The 18,887-nt window shown below is 40.8% G+C and overlaps 1 protein-coding gene and 1 long non-coding RNA gene across 2 annotated transcripts in view; both read left to right on the forward strand.

Moving 5' to 3' along the window:
• Positions 1 to 7,719, forward strand: part of REEP3 (receptor accessory protein 3) — a 108,097-nt gene extending 100,378 nt beyond the window's left edge. Inside the window, exons 7-8 of the mRNA XM_017512981.2 lie at positions 2,472 to 2,617; positions 4,269 to 7,719. Coding sequence (XP_017368470.1) covers positions 2,472 to 2,617; positions 4,269 to 4,325 — 203 coding nt within the window. The 3' untranslated portion in view covers positions 4,326 to 7,719. The remainder of the gene's footprint in view (positions 1 to 2,471; positions 2,618 to 4,268) is intronic.
• A 6,312-nt stretch (positions 7,720 to 14,031) lies between these two features.
• Positions 14,032 to 18,887, forward strand: part of LOC119468730 — a 7,220-nt gene continuing 2,364 nt past the window's right edge. The window contains exon 1 of the long non-coding RNA XR_005197492.1: positions 14,032 to 14,898. This is a non-coding gene — a long non-coding RNA (uncharacterized LOC119468730). The remainder of the gene's footprint in view (positions 14,899 to 18,887) is intronic.

The following is an 18,887-nucleotide window of genomic DNA, read 5'->3' on the forward strand; positions in this document are numbered from 1 at the left end:
CAGGCACGCGCCACCATACCCAGCTAATTTTTTGTATTTTTAGTAGAGACAGGGTTTCACCATGTTGACCAGGATGGTCTCGATCTCTTGACCTCGTGATCCACCCGCTTCGGCCTCCCAAAGTGCTGGGATTACAGGCTTGAGCCACCGTGCCCAGCAAAAGAAACAATTTTTAAAAAGAATTTGGCAAGTGAAAAAAGAAAAAATGAAAAAATTTAAAATTACCTAAAAGCTCACTTCCATGAGATAGAATCATTTCATTTATATTTCTATATGTACACTTTTTTTCACACTTAATATTGCTTCAGTAGCTTTTTCCCAGGACCACTGACCCTTCCCCTTCCTGGCCACACTGGCCTCTGTATTTCTTCTAAGCAATCCCCAATCCCTTAGCCACCCTCCTCAGTGCCTCTGTGCATACTGTCTCTTCTACCCAGAACACACACACTTCCTTGGACCACTGTAAGAAAACAAAGGATCTTGGCCTAAATAATGACTGATTCCGCTTCTAAATCTCTTCTGACTTGTAGCCTAGAAGCCTAAGAGCATAAAATTATACTTGCTTAATACACAATTAAAGTTGTTTATGTCATTATGAGAGTAACAAGCTTATTAACAACTCTTTGTAGTTTGCTTAGTGATTCTCAAATTATTCATGTCTTAGAAGAGCAGACCAATAAACATGTATTCAATTTATTTTTTTTTTTTAATATGTATTTTTTTTTTGAAACAGGCTATAATGCAGTGGCATGATCACAGCTCACTGCAGCCTTGACTTCACAGGCTCAGGTGATCCTACCACCTCAGCCTTTGGAGCAGCTGGGACTACAGGTGCACAACACCATGCCTGGATAATTTTTAAATTTTTTTTAGAGAAAGGGTTTCACCATGTTGCCCAGGCTGATCTAGAACACTTAAGCTCAAGTGATCTATCTGCCTTGACCTCCCAAAGTGCTGGCATTACAGGCATGAGCCACCGAGCCCAGCCCAGTTTATTTTTTATCACATGCAGGGAATCCATCCTTTTCCTCCTCCTGACCCTGAAAATCCTTCTACTTTTTTTTTTTGAGATGGAATCTTGCTCTGTCACCCAAGCTGGAGTGCAGTGGCACAATCTCAGCTCACTACAACTTCCACTTCCCAGGTTCAAGTGATTCTCTTGCCTCAGCCTCTCAAGTAGCTGGGATTACAGCTTCCTGCCACCGTGCCCAGCAAATTTTTGTATATTTAGTAGAGTCTGGGGTTTCACCATATTGGCCAGCCTGGTCTCAAACTCCTGACCTCAGGTGATCTGCCCACCTTGGCCTCCCAAAGGTGGGAGGGATTATAGGTGTGACTCACTGAGCCTGGCCACTTTTGCTCTTTGTCTCTATTAAAGGAGAGGAGACAAGAAGAAGACTCTATTTATAACTCATGGGGATTTCTAATCTCACCCCTTTATAACCTGTCTTGCTGTCTCCAGCATCCTCAGGCAGTAAAGTGTAGAACCCAGACCATGAGTGTAAGCATTACCTGGGAACTTGTCAGAAATATTGATTCTCAGCCCTTCCTCAAGTCTGCTGAATCAGAAATTCTGGCGGTGTCAGAACTTGTGTTAAAGGTTCTCTAAGTAACTCCAACATGTACTCAAGATTGAGAACCTCAGCTTCAGGGTTGGACAAGTTGTTGTCCTTGAGACCAAGCCACGAGATGCTCTCAGACTTCCTGACAATAATCAGTCTGACTGCCTGGATGTTTGCTTACTGGCCCATAGTAAGTCCTTATAGCTACACATAACAGCCTTCTAGCATACTTGCATGATCTCTCACTGATCTGCCTGATTCTATTTTTCTTTGACTAGTATTTGTCATATAGTCTGTGGTGCTTCTAATTACTGTAGCCTACCTGGCTGGGTTTTATCTCAGCAACTGCAACAGCAGCTAACATCCCCATCCTCATCACCTGCCCCCAGTCACCTTATTTTTCACTAAGTTCTAGCTCCCTGAAGTCTTCCTCAACACCTTAAGTTAACCCTACCATTCCCAATCTTGACAAAAGATACGACACACAGAAGAGAAAAGCCTTAATTCCTAAGTCAAGGCAAAAGTACAAATGACAGACTACAACACAAATGCTTGGGTTGTTTAGAATTCATGAAGAGGAGGAAGGAGGTGGGAAGAGACTTTTGCTCTATATCTATTTATATTCTCTAACTTTTTAACAAGATGATGTGTTACTTACTCAAAAATAAAGTATTTTATAATTATTTTGAAAAATGCGTAGTAAAAATAAGAATGATCAGGGAAAGAGTTATGACTTTCTCCTACAAGAGGCAAAGTTTAATGATAAAGGGCATGGAGCACATTCCAGATGCAAAAAGAGTAACTGGGGGAAATGCAAACCATACAAAGAACTGTACACAGATGGGACAAAGAGCCAGCGCTGACTGCTGTCCTTTTACCAAAACATGCTGCTTTTGATAACTTGTTTAGGTTATGGAATTCCACTGAAAGACGGAGATGAGAAAACAGATGAAGAAGTGGATGGGCCATATTCAGATGATGAGATGTTAACACACAAAGGGCTTCGAAGATCCCAAAGCATGAAATCTGTGAAAACCACCAAAGGCCGCAAAGAGGTTAGTTAAGTGTTGAGTTGTTTTCCTAATGATTAGTATTAAAGGATTTCCCTGCTGGGTTATCATTTAGGGTATTAATGATCCATAAATGAAGGATTGGAATGGTAGAACAGCAGTTTGATTTTTTTTTTTCTTTTTTGGGGGGATAGAGTCTCCTCATTCTGTTGCCCAAATTGGAGTCTGGTGTGGCACAATCACAGTTCAGTGCAGCCTCAAAGTCCTGGGCTCAGCCAGTCCTCCCACCGCCCCAAATAGTTGGGACTACAGGCACATGCCACTGCACCTAGCTAATTTTTTCTTTTTCTTTTTCTTTTTTTTTTTTTTTTTTTTGAGACACAGTCTTGCCCTGTTACCCAGGCTGGAGTGCAGTGGCACAATCTCGGCTCACTGCAACCTCCATCTCCCAGGTTCAAGTGATTCCCCTTCCTCAGCCTCCCGAGTAGCTGGGATTACAGGCATGTGCCACCATGCCTGGCTAATTTTTGTATTTTTAGTAGAGAAGGAGTTCCTCCATGTTGGTCTTGAACTCCTGACCTCAGGTGATCCTCCCTCAGGCTTTCCAAAGTGCTAGGATTACAGGCGTGAGCCACCGCGCCCAGCCTAATTTTTTCATTTTTTGTAGAGACAGGGTTTTGCCATGTTGCCCAGGCTGGTCTCAAACTCCTGGCCTCATTTTATCCTCCCCACTTCCACCTCAAAATGCTGGGATTCCAGGCATGGGCCACCTTACCCAGCCAGTAGTTTGTATTTAAAAATCTTGATTCAGATCAGATGTATCAGGATATCAGAAAATTTTGAAAATGGTAACCTCTTTATCTTCCACTGTAAGCAGAAAATGGCTTTTTTTTTTTTTTTTTTTTTTTTTGAGACAGAGTTTCACTTTTGCTGCCCAGTTTCGAGTGCAATGGCATGATCTTGGCTCACTGCAACCTCTGCCTCCTGGATTCAAGCAATTCTCCTGCCTCAGCCTCCCAAGTAGCTGGGATTACAGGAATGTGCCACCACATCCAGCTAAATTTGTATTTTTAGTAGAGATGGGATTTCACCATGTTGGTCAGGCTGGTCTCAAACTCCCGACCACAGGTGATCTGCCCGCCTCGGCTTCCCAAAGTGCTGGGATTATAGGCATGAGCCACCATGCCCGGCCTGAAAATGGCATTCTTATGTAGCAAATCACATAGTTCAAATACCTAGTCCCAGGCCTATGCATAAACAAAGAAAGCCACAAACAAAATTATCCACACGGTTTTGCTTTCAACTAATGCTCCATGAAGATTAAATAGTAAACAGTTAACCATAATAATATATTGTCTTTGTACCCAGGAGGCAGTGGAAGACTGTGAATGCCTCTGATCATTATAATCAATGTTTACTGACATTGTACTAAACAAAACAAATAATGAGATTGATGTTTTTGTTACATTAATATTTTTATGTCATTAGTAGTAATAACCTGTAACATATATCTAACATAGTACCAACTACATTTTTATGAGTTTATAAATAGTGCTGTCTTACGTGCACTTATTAGGAGAATTGATTATTTATATCAAAAAGGTTAAAAAATTACTATGAGTGTGAACTATTAAATCTGATGTAATTTTTAAAGGTAATCATCTAATTCTTAATAATAAAACATTTTTCTCTTCAGGTACGGTATGGGTCACTAAAATATAAAGTGAAGAAGAGACCACAAGTGTATTTTTAGTCATCTACACTTAAAATACATCCCAAGACAGATTATGCTAAATACGTCAACTTCATCTTCTAACATGATATATTCAGGATTTATACATTTAAATGATTATTTAAATTGTGGCAGTGATGGGATTTACTTTCATGAATTTAGATCGTTTTTATTTCTTTAACAATTGCTTCCAAATATTGACTACTAAAGGCTGTTATGCAAGGTATACTAATATGTATATTAGAAATTGTAGAAAATCATGTTGTCCGTTTTCAAATTCATCAGCAGCATAGAGTGCCTGAGATATAAGATGAAATACAAACCCACAGTATACTTGAAAGGAGCCTTTTTATGGTTCAGGATAAATCAGCCTTTGTGATGTTGTACTGTGTTTACCTCCTTTTGTGTTATATCTAGTAATTAAATAGGCCTCAGATCCAGCCATGACATAAGAAGGACATAATGTAAGAGAATAAAGTATGTTTTATATATTCTTTAAATTTTTACTTGTATAATACTTTCTAGTTTTTCCACCATCAGCTGAAAACTTTTGAAACAAATATTTGAAAACCAGGTATTCACACATAGCACTTTTATTCCTGACTAGTTTTGCACACTTGAAAATTGTTTACTTATTTTACAACTGTACATTTACTTTAAGTTTTTCTGACGATATCTTTATTGTTTGCTGTATTCTGACATGTCAAATCTATGCCTTGAATTATATCATCTCTTTTCCTGTGGGTTTCATTTGTTAAATTCATTGAATTTTAATAATATAAAAGTATAGCTAATTGTTCAGTTTTAACTATTTTTAATTATCTTCCTAACAAATAAGAAGTTGCTTTAAACATTAACCAGTTTTCTATGTTTAGCTATACAGGATAGTTGAATTTAACATTTTGTCGACACCAATTACATTTTCAGCTTTTAAAAATGGTAGCTTTTGTGAAATAGAATCAGTGACCAGTGTAGCACTTAGATCCCTTCTAACTCATACAATTTTTCTCAGCCAACCCATTCAAAAGCTTGGCACTGACATATACTGCTAGTTTATAAACTAGTGTTGACTAAAATCATTTGAATCTCTTCTGGCTGAGATAATTTACAAACGCAAAATACTGTACAGTCGTCATTAAACACATTACCTTTTAACTTTAAATCTCAAAGAGATTTTGAGTTACTGAACTCTTAAGGCTTTTTTAGCTTGAACTGATAACTATGCATTATGAACCCTAAGTCAGTATATTTTTGGTGGTGGTTTTAGTGATTAGTAATCAAATTTGTACTTGTTAATTCTTGTTCAGGTAATTTACTTGACTGTTCTACTTGTCTGTCCAAAAAATAAAACAATGAGAGAGATTTAGGAGATCTTTGACCTGTCTCCCTTTTAAGAAATGAAGCCAGCTGGTAATGTATATTCAGGACCTCCTCAGAGTATTGGCCAAGAACATAATGTTTACACAGGAGTACTTTGGTATAATGCATACAGTGTCTCATGATAATAGTCATAAAATATCTTATGGATTATTTCACATTCTTCATATATAACACTAAGTAAATATTCAGTTTTTTTCTCCCACAGTTTAATTCCAAATAACTCTTATCTACTTTACCCTAACTAATTTTTAGCCTCTTATTTTCTGGAAGGACTCTAATTTCTATTCCAAATTCCTATGAATTCTAATTGTAAATTCTCAGAAGAGAATTTTATTTATATGACCTGGTACTAGACTTCTCAATATAACTGTTACACCCCCCCTTGTCTTTCCTACTCAAAGGCAGCGTCATCTGAAGTTGCCTAATAAGGACATGTGAGTCAAGAACATTATCTGTGGGGGCTGATTTGTACCATTTTATCTCTGTAAAGTCTAGTCTCAGTATTAAACCTATTCTTTAGTAAACTGATACTACTATTCTAAATTGAATAAATTATTTCTTCCTGTGTACTTCTAGACTCAAAATGCTTCAACAAAGATAGTCTCAAAGAGGTACTACAAGTCCTGTTTAACTGTGCTCTTTCACATCCGCAGTGCTGCCTCTGATATATTTCTTTCCTTATATCCTTAAGCACTGTTGATATCATTTTACTCTTCTTTCTCTTTTACATTTCTTAAATTTTGGTTCTTTTCCCTTACATGTGTTTTAGCTTGCCCTTTTCTTTGAACTCTGTCTAATTAGCCTGTACGTTTTTGTTTCTTTTAAGGTAGAATGGATCTTTTTTTGTTTCTCCTTTTCAGTCTACTGGTTTTAAAAGAGATAAATGGAACCACAGACCACAATGCCTTGCTTTTTCCTCTGCCAGCACATGGGGCATGGCATTAGATGCACAAACCTATTTAGGGAACTATTTTGATAGCTGTTTGAGTTTATCCAGAAATTACAGCTGCTATTTTATTTTGCTGTACATTTATTCAACTTGTCCATTAGTATTTAACTATTTCCAGAGCTTGTTTAGGAATAAGAATTGATCCATTCTTTAGTTTACCATATTTTTCCTGGTATAAAAAGGAGCCAGAAATAAGCCTTATTGCTAAATAATTAATTATGTAAGCCCATCTAGGTCCTGCATAAGATCCCCCTCACATACTTCACAATATATATATGTGTGTGTGTGTGTATTTGGCTAAAAAAATATACTGCCAATATTACTGATTATAAATACTTGACTACACTGATTGATGGGACAAAATGATTAAAGTATTTTCAGGGATCTTATTCCATATGTCACCACCAAAGATTTCTACAGTGTTATAAAGTATGTAAATATTCCAAATTACTGTGGTTAGATAAATATTTTTTCTTTTTTTTTCTTTTTTCCTATTTTGAAATAACAGTCTGTGCTCTCTGAAAATGCTTGAACTTTTATGTTGTTAAGAAATATATAATGCTGGCTTACGTTAAGCATGAGTAATTTGTGTTTTTAATTGGAATGGGCTAAATTTTCATTTGATTATCTTTATCAGGAAAATTAAGGAGTTACATATTTAAAAGCAATGCTCTGTGTTTTCTTCTCTGTAAGTTGACTCATTTGTGAAGCAATTAGGTAAATTTTGAGAAGATCATTGTTATTGTGGTATGCGGTATATATTTCTTAATAAACGTCATTTAAGATTAAATTTTTCAGAAAGAAGAGTGTAGCTTTTTTCCTGAAATGTTTTTAAGATTTAATCTTTTAGTAGTATGCTACAGATTTAATGTATATTAACTCTTTTTTAAGACATTGACCATGACATAACATTTTGTCTTCTAACACCTTTTAAATCTATGTACTTTAATAATTAAGAGAAAATAAATTCGCAGATTTCTAATAATCTCTTTGTAAAGTCTATCTCTAAGCCTAGTATGTGGGTAATTTTACAGGTGTGTTTTTTGAAAACTTTAATATAAAATAAACTCATTTTATTTGTGGCAATTCGCATTTCTTTTTTTATGCCAGTGTACATATGTTGGAGTCCATGAATTGGTATTATTTATTATTATGTGTTGATTAAATGTATGCACACACTTAGGGATTACAAAAATATGCACACTCTTAGGATTACAAATCACAGAGCAAATTATAAAATTATAAACATTCTGGTATGGTCATCCATAGGATTATGAAAAAAAAAATATTGAGTTGTTAAATTTGGATGTTAGAAAGGGAAGATAGGAGAAACAATGAGTACAGAAACCCTCACCATCAATTTGGATTGGTTAGCTGTCTCAGGCATAAAATGTAACACATAATTCAGATTTATGTATCCTGGAAGTGTTCTGGGGTTCCATCTGTTTTAAAGTTAGACGTCTGTCTGCCTCACATTTAAGCTTTAGAGAGAAATCCTATGTTTTAAGAAGTTTCTTTGTGTTACTTCATTATGACATATAATACATGTTAAGGTCTTTCTAGATAGCATTTTAAATGGAATTATTTTCATTTTTATTATGAGGCATATACTTGTAATGATCTAAAGAGGTTAGAAGTTTAAATAAAAATTCAAAAGAACACAGTGAATATATGAACAGCATTTTTTTCAGTGTTTGACTTCCTTTAAATTGAGGCCAGGGGAGGTGGCTCACGCCTATAATCCCAGCACTTTAGGAGGCTGAGGCGGGCAAATCACCTGAGGTTAGGAGTTCGAGACAGCCTGGCCAACATGGTGAAACCCCGTCTCTAGTAAAAATACAAAAATTAGCCGGGTGTGGCAGTGCATGCCTGTAATCCCAGCTACTCAGGAGGCTGAGGCAGGAGAATTGCTTGAACCCAGGAAGTGGAGGTTGCAGTGAGCTGAGATTGTACCACTGCACTCCAGCCTGGGCCACAGGTGAGACTCCATCTCAAAAAAAAAAAAAAAGTTCACTGTTCTTAAAAAAGAGATTCGCAAAACAAGTATCATGTATGTCAGGCAGAGGCTGATAAATTGTTCCCAGGGAAAACATTCTGCTCTTTTACCTAAACATCAGCATTTTAGTCTTAAAACACTCTCCTTATGGTCTGTCTTTGGTAATGCTTTTTAAACTGCTTTTTATAAGATAATGAATTAAAATTTTAAAGCACAGGATTGATAATTGTCTGTAAGCATAAATTAGTAAAGATCCATGCTCAACAAAAGCAGGAAAGGCACCATGCATACTCTGTTTACCTGACAATCCCAGATTAAGAGAAAGAAAAAGGCAAGTATGTGATTTTGGCATTATGTGCAAATCAAGTCAACATCTATTTTTTTTTTTTTAATTCAAAAATATCCATTGATTACCTACTTCATACAATACCGCTGTTAGGTTTCTGCACAATGATTTTATCCAAGTAAAGGAGCATAGAATTAATTTAAGGGAAATAATTCTTGCTGTTAATAAAATGAATTCACCATTACCAACCAAATTAATGTTTGGATTATTTGAGTATTATTTATTCTAGTATTTCTTCTTGGTTATTGAATAATTCATGTGGTTCTCCCAGAGCAGTTTTTGTTTTTGCTTTTTTAATTGGTTCCCTTCCCCTACCTCTTACATCCAGTACATTGGTAAGTTGTTTTGGCCGTCTCCAAAATACATCCTGCATCTGACCATCATACTCTTGAAACCCTACTACCTTTTTATTAGCCTTGCAAATTTTTCAAGGTGACATTTAACCTCGAGTACCTTAGGACTGCCACAGTTTGTTATATTTTCAACTGGTACCTTGGGGAATACTCATAAAAAGAAAGTTGTGTAGGGAGAAGAGAGAACAGGATCAGATGCTTTTGCACATCAGTCTTTTGTTTTTCTCTTCCAACCACTGCTTAATTCTGAGATTTGGAAAAGATGTGTGAGGAGAGGAGTTAATGAAGCCAGGTTAGAATATCTGGCTGAATTCTGATGTGTTTTGACAGGATGCTATCTCAAACTACTGGGAAACAGGTTGGGATGTATGTGGGCATTTCTCCCATGGCAATGCTAAGCATAATTTAAGTCACTCTCAATTTGAGTGCTGCAATAGATATCGTAGTGCCAAGAGTCAATAGTAGGTATCTGAGTTAGGGTTCTCCAAAGAAAAAGAACGAATAAGATATGTAGAGAAAGAGAGATTTGTTTCAAGGAATTGACGTGATTGTGGAGACTGGCAAGTTCAAAATCTGCAGGGTGGGCCAATACACCAGAGATCCAGGGAAGAGCTGATGTTTCAAGTACAAAGACAATTCTGCAGGTAGAATTCTCCCTTCACCTTTTAGGCAAGGCTCGTCCACGTTATGGGGAGTAATCTGTTTTACTGAAAGTCTACTGACAATGCTAATTGCATCTAGAAAATACCTTTAAAACAACATAGACTAGTGTTTGATCAAATCCCTGGGTACCATGGCCTAGCCAAATTTGACACATAAAATTATCACAGTTTCCTTAAAATTAAATTTTAAAAACTGGGCATGGTGGCTCACACCTGTAATCCCAGCACTTTGGGAGGCCAAAGTGGGTGGGTCACTTGAGGCCAGGAGTTTAATCCCAGGCCTGGGCAACATGGCAAAACCCCATCTCTGAAAATACAAAAATTAGCTGAGTGTGGTGGTGTGTGCCTATATTCCCACCTCATTGTGGGGCTGAGGAAGGAGGATTGCTTAAACCTCAGGAGGTCAAGGCCAGAGGGCTGAGATGTGCCATTGTACTCCAGCCTGGTTGACAAAGAGAGACCTTGTCTCAATAAATAAATAAATAAATTCCAAAAGAAACTTCACTTCAAAATATAAATTCATAAATTCAGTATGTAGAAATTATAAATATTAATGTGTCTTATGAAGGAGATGTTGCAGCACGCCATGTATTTGGAAGAAGAATTAATACCTTATAAGGCTTGTGATGTCCCTTGTGTTTAGTTGTGATAACCAACAGTAGTATATGTTTGTTTTCACATTTTGCTAAGAGCCATCATCCTGATTTTACAAATACACAATCAGAGACTCATCAGTGACCAACCTGTGGCCAGGTGCAGTGGCTCATGCCTGTAATTCCAACACTTAGGGATGCTGAGGCGGGTGGATCACTTGAGCTCAGTTTGAGACCAGTCTGGGCAACATGGCAAAACTCCATCTCTACAAAAAAATACAAAAATTAGCTGGATATGGTGGCTGGCGCACGCCTGTAGTCCCAGCTACTTGCTGGGGTGAGGCAAGAGGATTGCTTGAGCCCAGGAAATTGAGGCCACAATAAGCTATGATCCCACCACTGCACTCCAGCCTGAGTGACACAAAGATGCTGTCTCAAAACAAAATCAAAAAAGCCAGTGACCAACCTACGACCCAAGTGCCACGATTGTGACTTCAGACTCTGTTGTTAATTCCATCACAGTTGGTTATCTTAGAGATCACAGAATACTTGGAAAGTTAACATGGAAATGATTCCTTCCATACATGTATTATATAATACCAAAGTTTCCAATTATCAGAATGATAAATGAAGTAAAGTTATTAAGTCACTGGAAGTTAATGGATTTGGTTTTAAGAGTAGCTTTAGTGCTGAGAGAAAGGATGCTTTTAAAGTGAATAGAAAAAAATAAAGACAAATAATGTACTATCAATTATGGACTAAGACAAACAGGAAGAGTTTGAAGAGTAGATGCAGCTGAAACGAGGAGTATCCTCTCAGGAAGTGCTTTCCTTCCTTCCTCTCCTTTCCACCAACATTTTTTCCAAGGCTTCTTCCCTTCAAACCACACCTTGTAAACTCTTTTATGTGCTCTGTTCACAACAAGAAGAATTTCATGTGCTGTTCCATACTGGGTTTTAACTAATAAAACGCACACACACACAAAAGGCCAAATGCCTTTTTACACAGGAGATTAACTTTATTCAGTCTTTAAGCTGAAAGCAAGTACAGTTAGGATATATAGCAGGCGACAGTTTCCATATGTTCTAGGAAAGTGGAGCTGTATTATTTATAGTTTACAACATGTTGTATAAAATTAAAGCTAGCAAGGGGGCTCCCAGGGAGGTAAATTAAACAAAGAAGGGAAGACTTAGAGACCTCTATTTTGCAATAATCAGAAAAGATGCCTATAATAAAGCACTAAAAAAAAAAAAATTAACATTAAGCAATATGCAAAAGTAGTCGGGATCTTTAGCTTAAATTCTAAAATTAAAAAGGACGTTGAAGACTGAGAAGGGGAAAAACCCCTTAATTTTGTAATCTCAATAGAAAAAACTGTTTCATAAAGCAGGAGTAAATAAATGTCATCAAAAAGGTATATCTTCCAAAGTGCAAAGACACGTTGCAAGAAATCAGGTTGCTCTTTGACCCACCAGTCTCAAAGCACATTAGACTGCAGCAAGTAATAATTGCTTCCTCATTTAGATTAGACAATGAGTGCTCTCTGCAAGCTGCTGTCCTCTAAATAGATTGCAGAGAGTAATTGAAGCAAGTTATACGGGGAAGTGGAGTGACCGATTCCTCAAAGTGTGGGAGCAGAGCTATGGTAACCTCTTGAGCCTGGTCTTCATCCTGTTCCTATTTAGGGAATCCGCAGGGCAGCCAGTGTTGAGTGCAGTCTGCAGTTCGCCAGCTTTATTGTTTAGACTTGAAGGGAAGGTTACATGCCCTCTTTGACAGAGAGGTTTATGGGCTCTCTCTAATTAGCAGCGCCCTCCACCAGACAGGCTGTTGGCCACTTTCCAAGAGCCGTGCTTGGTAGCGGCCATTGATGAAGGAGAAAACAAGGTTATTTACCCTGCGACTGTAATTCTTGGCACAAGTTCTCCCATTACACTCAGACACGTTTTTCTTTTGTTCTAACTTGCCTTTGGAATTCTGATTAGGGCGTTAAAGGAGGGAAATGCGGCTATATATTGAATGGTGTAAGCAACCCATATGTTGGCCTCAGATACTTTTTACTATTCTAAGACCTCATACCAAAAAAAGAGAAAGAAAAAGGAAAACGAAAAGGGCAGCGTAGTCGAGCGTTGCTTGCAAATGTAACTGCTTAAGCACATGCCCACACACAACCCCAGAAAGGGAAGTTTAATTTGCAACATCTATAAAATAACGACAGTTGTATGGTGGGACACAGAAATCCCAGCGGTAAAGTGTGATTCGGTTTAGCTATTACTGGAGTGTTAAAAGAGTACCGGGAATATATTTGGCTTGTCCTGTTCTGTCGGTTCTGCAGGCCGGTGGATTAAGCTGATAGAAATGCTTTTTGGCTGATTTAAACCAGATGCTCCGACTATTTTTGTCCTATTTGCAGGCGCAGAAGCTCTGCGTAAGGCAATGCTGCCCCCCTCGGCCGTCCGCCAACTGCAAGGCGTAGGAAACTCGTCTCTACTAGCCACCTCGGCCATAAAACCCTTTTAAGTCCCCTATTATTATTCCAGGCACATTCCAAGGGGATTGAGTCACAGAGTTCACTTGGCTTTTCTCCTGCCCTGAATTGCCTGTACCAGGTGGAATACGACTCTCAACTTCAAACATGGAATCCAAAAGCGGTCAAAGAGGGCTTTAGAGCAAGCCCCAGATGCGAACTCTACTGCCACTTCTCCTCCTGCTCCATCTGGGGTTTGCTGGCTGCGCAGCTGTGGTCCCACGCCAGCACTGAGGTCGCCTGGTCGACATATGAGTGTTTTCTTTGGGGCATCCTGTAGAGCTGCCCTATTTTCTCTACCGCTTTGAGAAGCCCCGAGGGCTGCTCGGCGGCGAGGCACAGACTGGGCTGGACACTTTCCGTTGGGCAGTGCGCCCCGGGGAGCTAGGGGGATTGAGGTTCTGCTGGCTTTTAAGTCTGCTCGGAGGGAAAACTCCCAGCCCCTCCCACGCGTCCGCCCGGACTCGCCAGCCGCCTGCCCCGGGCGGGGAACGCGCACATCTGGCGGCCCAGGAGCCACATCTGATGTACTAACCCCCGCACCCAGATGTCCAAGGGGCCTGGGGAGTCAAAGAACGCCAGGGGCGGGGCGGCCGCGGCTCCTCCCTCGCGCAGCGGGAATCCAGACGCTGGGCGTGCCCTCCTTGGCCGAGCTGGGCTGGCCGGGGGCCTGGGGGCCTGGGGGCCTGGGCGGGCGCGGTGGGGCTGGAGCCGCTCTGGGAGGCTAGGCTGGCGAGGGGAGGCTGGAGCCGCGCCAGGGAGAGAGAGGCGGCGGTTGGGTGCTGGAGGGCGCTGGTGCCGTGCCAGTGGGCGGTGGCGCCTCTCTCCACCCTCGCCGCTGTCACTGTGCCCGCCCCACTGCGTGGGATTTTACAACCTAGGTCCCCGGGAGGTGGTGGTGGAGGGAGGGGCGGCGGGGACGTTTCCGGGGCGGGGGAGGGGCGCACTGCTCTAGGACGGGCCCGAGGGCGGGGCTCCCTCTGCTTCTCGCCTCTGTTCCTGCGCTCTGACGCAGGCGTTTCCTGGCGCGGAGCGACTCGCCCTGGAGCTTCCCTGCACCGTCTTGGGAGGCGGGAGGCGTCAACCAGGTGACCCACCCGGCGGTCCTCGATCCTCTGCCCCCTTCCCCCTACTCCAGTCCTTAACCCGAGAGGGAGGAGCTACCAGTGTCCTCCAGACGTTCTCCCAAGCCCGAGCTGCCGGGAGAAGTCTGCGCAGGGCGGGCGCGCCCCTCAGACGTTTGTTTGCACGCCGGGGTTTTGACGATTCGCTGAGGAACGGCGTTTGCCAGGGAGTCAGGGCTGTTTCGAAGAGCTGGCGTTTATTGGATTCTCCCATCTGAACAAATCGTTTCCATTCGATTTGTTTAACCAAGGCGAGGGCGGACTGTGTTCTTACTTAAAAGTTGTCCTTCATCCAAGCTGTCCTCAGATTTTCATCTAAGGGTGTCATAACACCTCAGGTCGTTGCGCAAATGTTTTGTGACAATTTAGAAAACCAGAGGGGGAAAATATCCTTAGAGAAAAAAATCATAAACATCAAGAAAATTACGTTAAATGATGTTGGTCTTTTTTCATCGGATGGTTCCGGTTGACGCATAGTCTCTTCCAAAACCAGTGACTATTCAGTCTTTCACTTCATGGTAAATCTCCCATTAGGGGCTAAGTGTATGAATGGGTCCCACCTTATTCACCAGCTGAAACTCTGAACAAGCCTTGGGGTTTCCCCTCCCAAAGACTGCTAGGCATCACTGAGAATCAGAAGAAAACAGGGTATTAAATGCCTGCAGTGAGTTTTCAAATGCCAGCTCTTCCAATGCTTACTTGTATGACTTGTGGCAAGTTACTCAATCTCTTATGCCTGGTGCTTCAGTTTCACCATTTCTTTCTTCTTAGAGACAGTCTCACTGTGTTGCCCAGGTTAAAGTACAGATTCTAGCTCGTTGCAACCTCAAACTCCTGGGTTCAGACTGTCCTCTGGCCTCAGCCTCCAACCAGCTAGGGCTACAGTTACAAGCCACCACACCTGGTTGATTTTTATTTTTTATTTTTTAAAGATGGAGGGGTCTCACTGTGTGGCCTCAAACTCCTAGCCTCAAGCATTCCTCCCAGTTTGGGCCTCCCAAAATGTTGGGATTACAGGCGTGAGCCACCGTGCCTGGCAAGCTTCATCACTTCTAAAATGTAACTGTACATTTTAGAGTAGCATAGAGGTGGTGTAAGGGTTAAGGGTTAATGATAGTGCAAATCAAGTACTTAACACAAAGTTTGATGCATAGGAAGGTAATTGTTACTATAATCAATGTGAGTAGACTCATCACCAAAATGAAAGGTGTGGACAATGGTAACTGGGAAAGGTAGCCTCCAGAGATCCTTCTTTAAAGGAGTGTGAGTTTTAATACATTTGTTGAATGAATAAAACCCACCACAGTCTAGGCACATCTCCAGTCCTTGCTCTGGCAGATCTTTCAGTGTAAGTAGAGGAAACTGGATGAAATGATAATGATGCATACATAGCCTTTCGTCATACTGTGACAGCTTTTTAAAACGTGGATTTGGCCGGGCGCGGTGGCTCAAGCCTGTAATCCCAGCACTTTGGGAGGCCGAGGCGGGTGGATCACGAGGTCAAGAGATCGAGACCATCCTGGTCAACACGGTGAAACCCCGTCTCTACCAAAAAATACAAAAAATTAGCTGGGCATGGTGGTGCGTGCCTGTAATCCCGGCTACTCAGGAGGCTGAGGCAGGAGAATTGCCTGAACCCAGGAGACGGAGGTTGCGGTGAGCCGAGATCGCGCCATTGCACTCCAGCCTGGGTAACATGAGTGAAACTCCGTCTCAAAAACAAAACAAAAAAAAAAAAAAAAAACGTGGATTTGACTTCTGGGTTTCCCATTATAACCGCTTCCTGAAAAGATTGTTCTTTCAGAAAATTTCACTGGCGTGATGATAAGGTATTAACAAATGTATGTTGAAAACATCGTCTTCCTTTTTCTGCGTAGCCCTTTTTTCCTTTGGAATTATAGAAGAATCTGACCAGCCTCTGTATTAAATGCAAATTTGGGAACTCAAAAATATACTAGATGCACAGAAAGTGCAATTCTGAAAAGGTCAGGGCTACTGTGTATAGAGGGCAGCTGCTGAAACTATAGGAGTCTTTTAAATTCTCCAGGCTCAGCTTCCTCTGCTTTAAAGTTAAAGAAGGGTTGGACTAGTTCTTCCTTCCTGCACTAAAATTCTTTGGTTTCAAAGGTAGCTGTATCCACGTGGTACTTTCTTTGTATTCCAGAGGCCCAACCAGGAAGGGAAGGACTTTGAGAGGCTTTGGGCTTGACAAAATATCATGGCTAAGTGTGGTGGCTCACACCTGTAATCCCAGACTTTGGGAGGCTGAGGCAAGAGGATCACTTGAGCCCAGGAGTTTGAGACTAGCCTGGGCCACATAGTGAGACCCTGTCTCTTAAGAAAAAAAAAAAAAAAAGAGAGAGAGAGAAAGAAAAATAATCATGTAGTGATGAGAGAGGCTAAGGAACTCAGACCAGTACTGAATTATAAAGCAAGGTAAAGTGTCTATAACCAGCTATATACTAACATATTTCTTTTTTTTTTTTTTTAGATGGAGTCTTGCTGTGTTGCCAGGCTGGAGTGCAATGGCACAATCTGAGCTCACTGCATCCTCCGCCTTGCAGGTTTAAGCGATTTTCCTGCCTCAGCCTCCCAAGTAGCTGGGACTACAGGTTCATGCCCCCATGCCCAGCTAATTTTTGTATTTTTAATAGAGATGAGGGTTCACCATGTTGGCCCAGGCTGGTCTAAAACTCCTGGACCTCGCAATTCACGCGCCTCGGCCTCCCAAAGTACTGGGATTACAGATGTGAGTCAATGTGCCTGGCCAACATATTCCAATATATACAGTGGATATATTAATATATACATTGCTATATATATTTTAAAAATAAGAAGTATATCTGTATTTATTTCTAGCACATATATAGCATAGATTCTGTATACACACAGATCACCCTGTAAGTTTTCCTAATACCCTACCTACAAAAAAGGTAAAATTTTCTTCCTCTGTCCATAATCATTGTCCAAAGGATGACTTTTCAGCAGCAAGAGGGACTGGAATAGAAGGTGTCCATGATTTGTGCTGGAAGAGAGAAGTGTGTCCTCTTGTGGGTCTCCTGTTATGTTCTCAGAAAGTTCCCCAAGATAGAGCTGTGGTCTTTCTGGTCAGGGCTCTAGTCCCATTTTACCTTCAGATATCTCCCATGCAATTTTTTTCTCATCTTCCCTGAGAAATATTTCCCAAATAATAACACAGCTCCCTCATCTCCCTAAATGATCTCCCTCACAGTCCACACCCAATGGATCAGCCCCTCCTGCCAGCTCTAATTGATGGATATGGATGTATCCCAAACTCCGCCCCTTCTTACTACCTCCTGCACTAGCAACTGGTCCAAACCACCATCATTTCTTGGCCATCCTGCTGCAATCACCTCCTAATTATTTTCTCTGCTTCCACTCTTTCACCATATATTTCATTCTCCACACAGCAGCCAAAACGGTCATTTTAAAATACAAATGAAATGTGCTCACTCTCCTATTCAAAGTCCCTTAGTAGTCTCTTTTCACACTTGGATAAAATCCACGCTCCCTCACCACAGCCCATATGACTGGACTCTTGCCTAATCTTCTCACCTCATCCTCTATCACTTTCTTCCCTGCTCATTCCTCTTCAGGAACTGGCCTTCTCACTGTTCCTGAAAAATATCTAGCAGACTCCTGCTTTAGAGTCTTGCATTTGCTGTTTCCTCTGTTTTCAACCCCCAGACCATCACATGGCTTTCTCTCTTACGCCCAAATGTTGCCTCAGAGAGGAAATCCCTCATCACCACACCTAATATAAATGAAGCACTGTAGCCATAGCCATTCCCTAAACAATTGCCCTACCTTAGTCGCCGTCATCTCTCTTTTTTTTTTCTTTTTTTATTTTTTGAGACAGAGTTTCACTCTTACTGCCTAGGCTGGAGTGCAATGGCTCGAGCTCAGCTCACTGCAACGTCCGCCTCCCAGGTTCAAGCGATTCTCCTGCCTCAGCCACCCAAGTAGCTGGGATTATAGGCATGCGCCACCACACCTGGCTAATTTTGTATTTTTAAGACAGTCAGGGTTTCACCATGTTGGTCAGGCTGGTCTTGAACTCCCGACCTCAGGTGACCCACCTTCCTTGGTCTCCCAAAGTGCTGGGATTACAGGCGTGAGCCAACGTGCCTCACTCTTTGTATCTCTTATAAAATATCCTGTTTACCTGTTTACTCGATTATTGCTTGCTTTATCTCTAAAATGCATGTTCTATAAATGCAAGGACTTGGTCAATCTTGTTCCACAAGGAATCTCCAGTTCAAAACTGTGTCTGTCATGGAAAAGGCACTCATTAAATCAAACTACTTTCACTCAGTGACAGAGAATGAAAAAAATGTAAATAGAGAGAGAATGAGAACAATATAAATAGTGTGAGGAAGTGTGTTTACTATTTTGCTCAGTAAGTGAATGCATTAGAACAAGTATGAGACAAGAGATACGAATCTACTTTATCTCGTAGTTCCCCTGTACTATTCACAGTATGATCAATGTGCTGTGCTGAGTATTTAAAGATGCTGACTGTTTGAACAGCATGCCCCTTACATGCAGACCAGTTCTGTAATGGGTTTGAATCCTGGGTTTACCACGTTAATGTGTGACCTTGGGGAAATTACCCTTTTTTTTTTTTTTTTT

The sequence above is a fragment of the Cebus imitator genome, unplaced genomic scaffold (genome assembly GCF_001604975.1).
Source record: "Cebus imitator isolate Cc_AM_T3 unplaced genomic scaffold, Cebus_imitator-1.0 Scaffold484, whole genome shotgun sequence".
NCBI lineage: Eukaryota > Metazoa > Chordata > Mammalia > Primates > Cebidae > Cebus > Cebus imitator.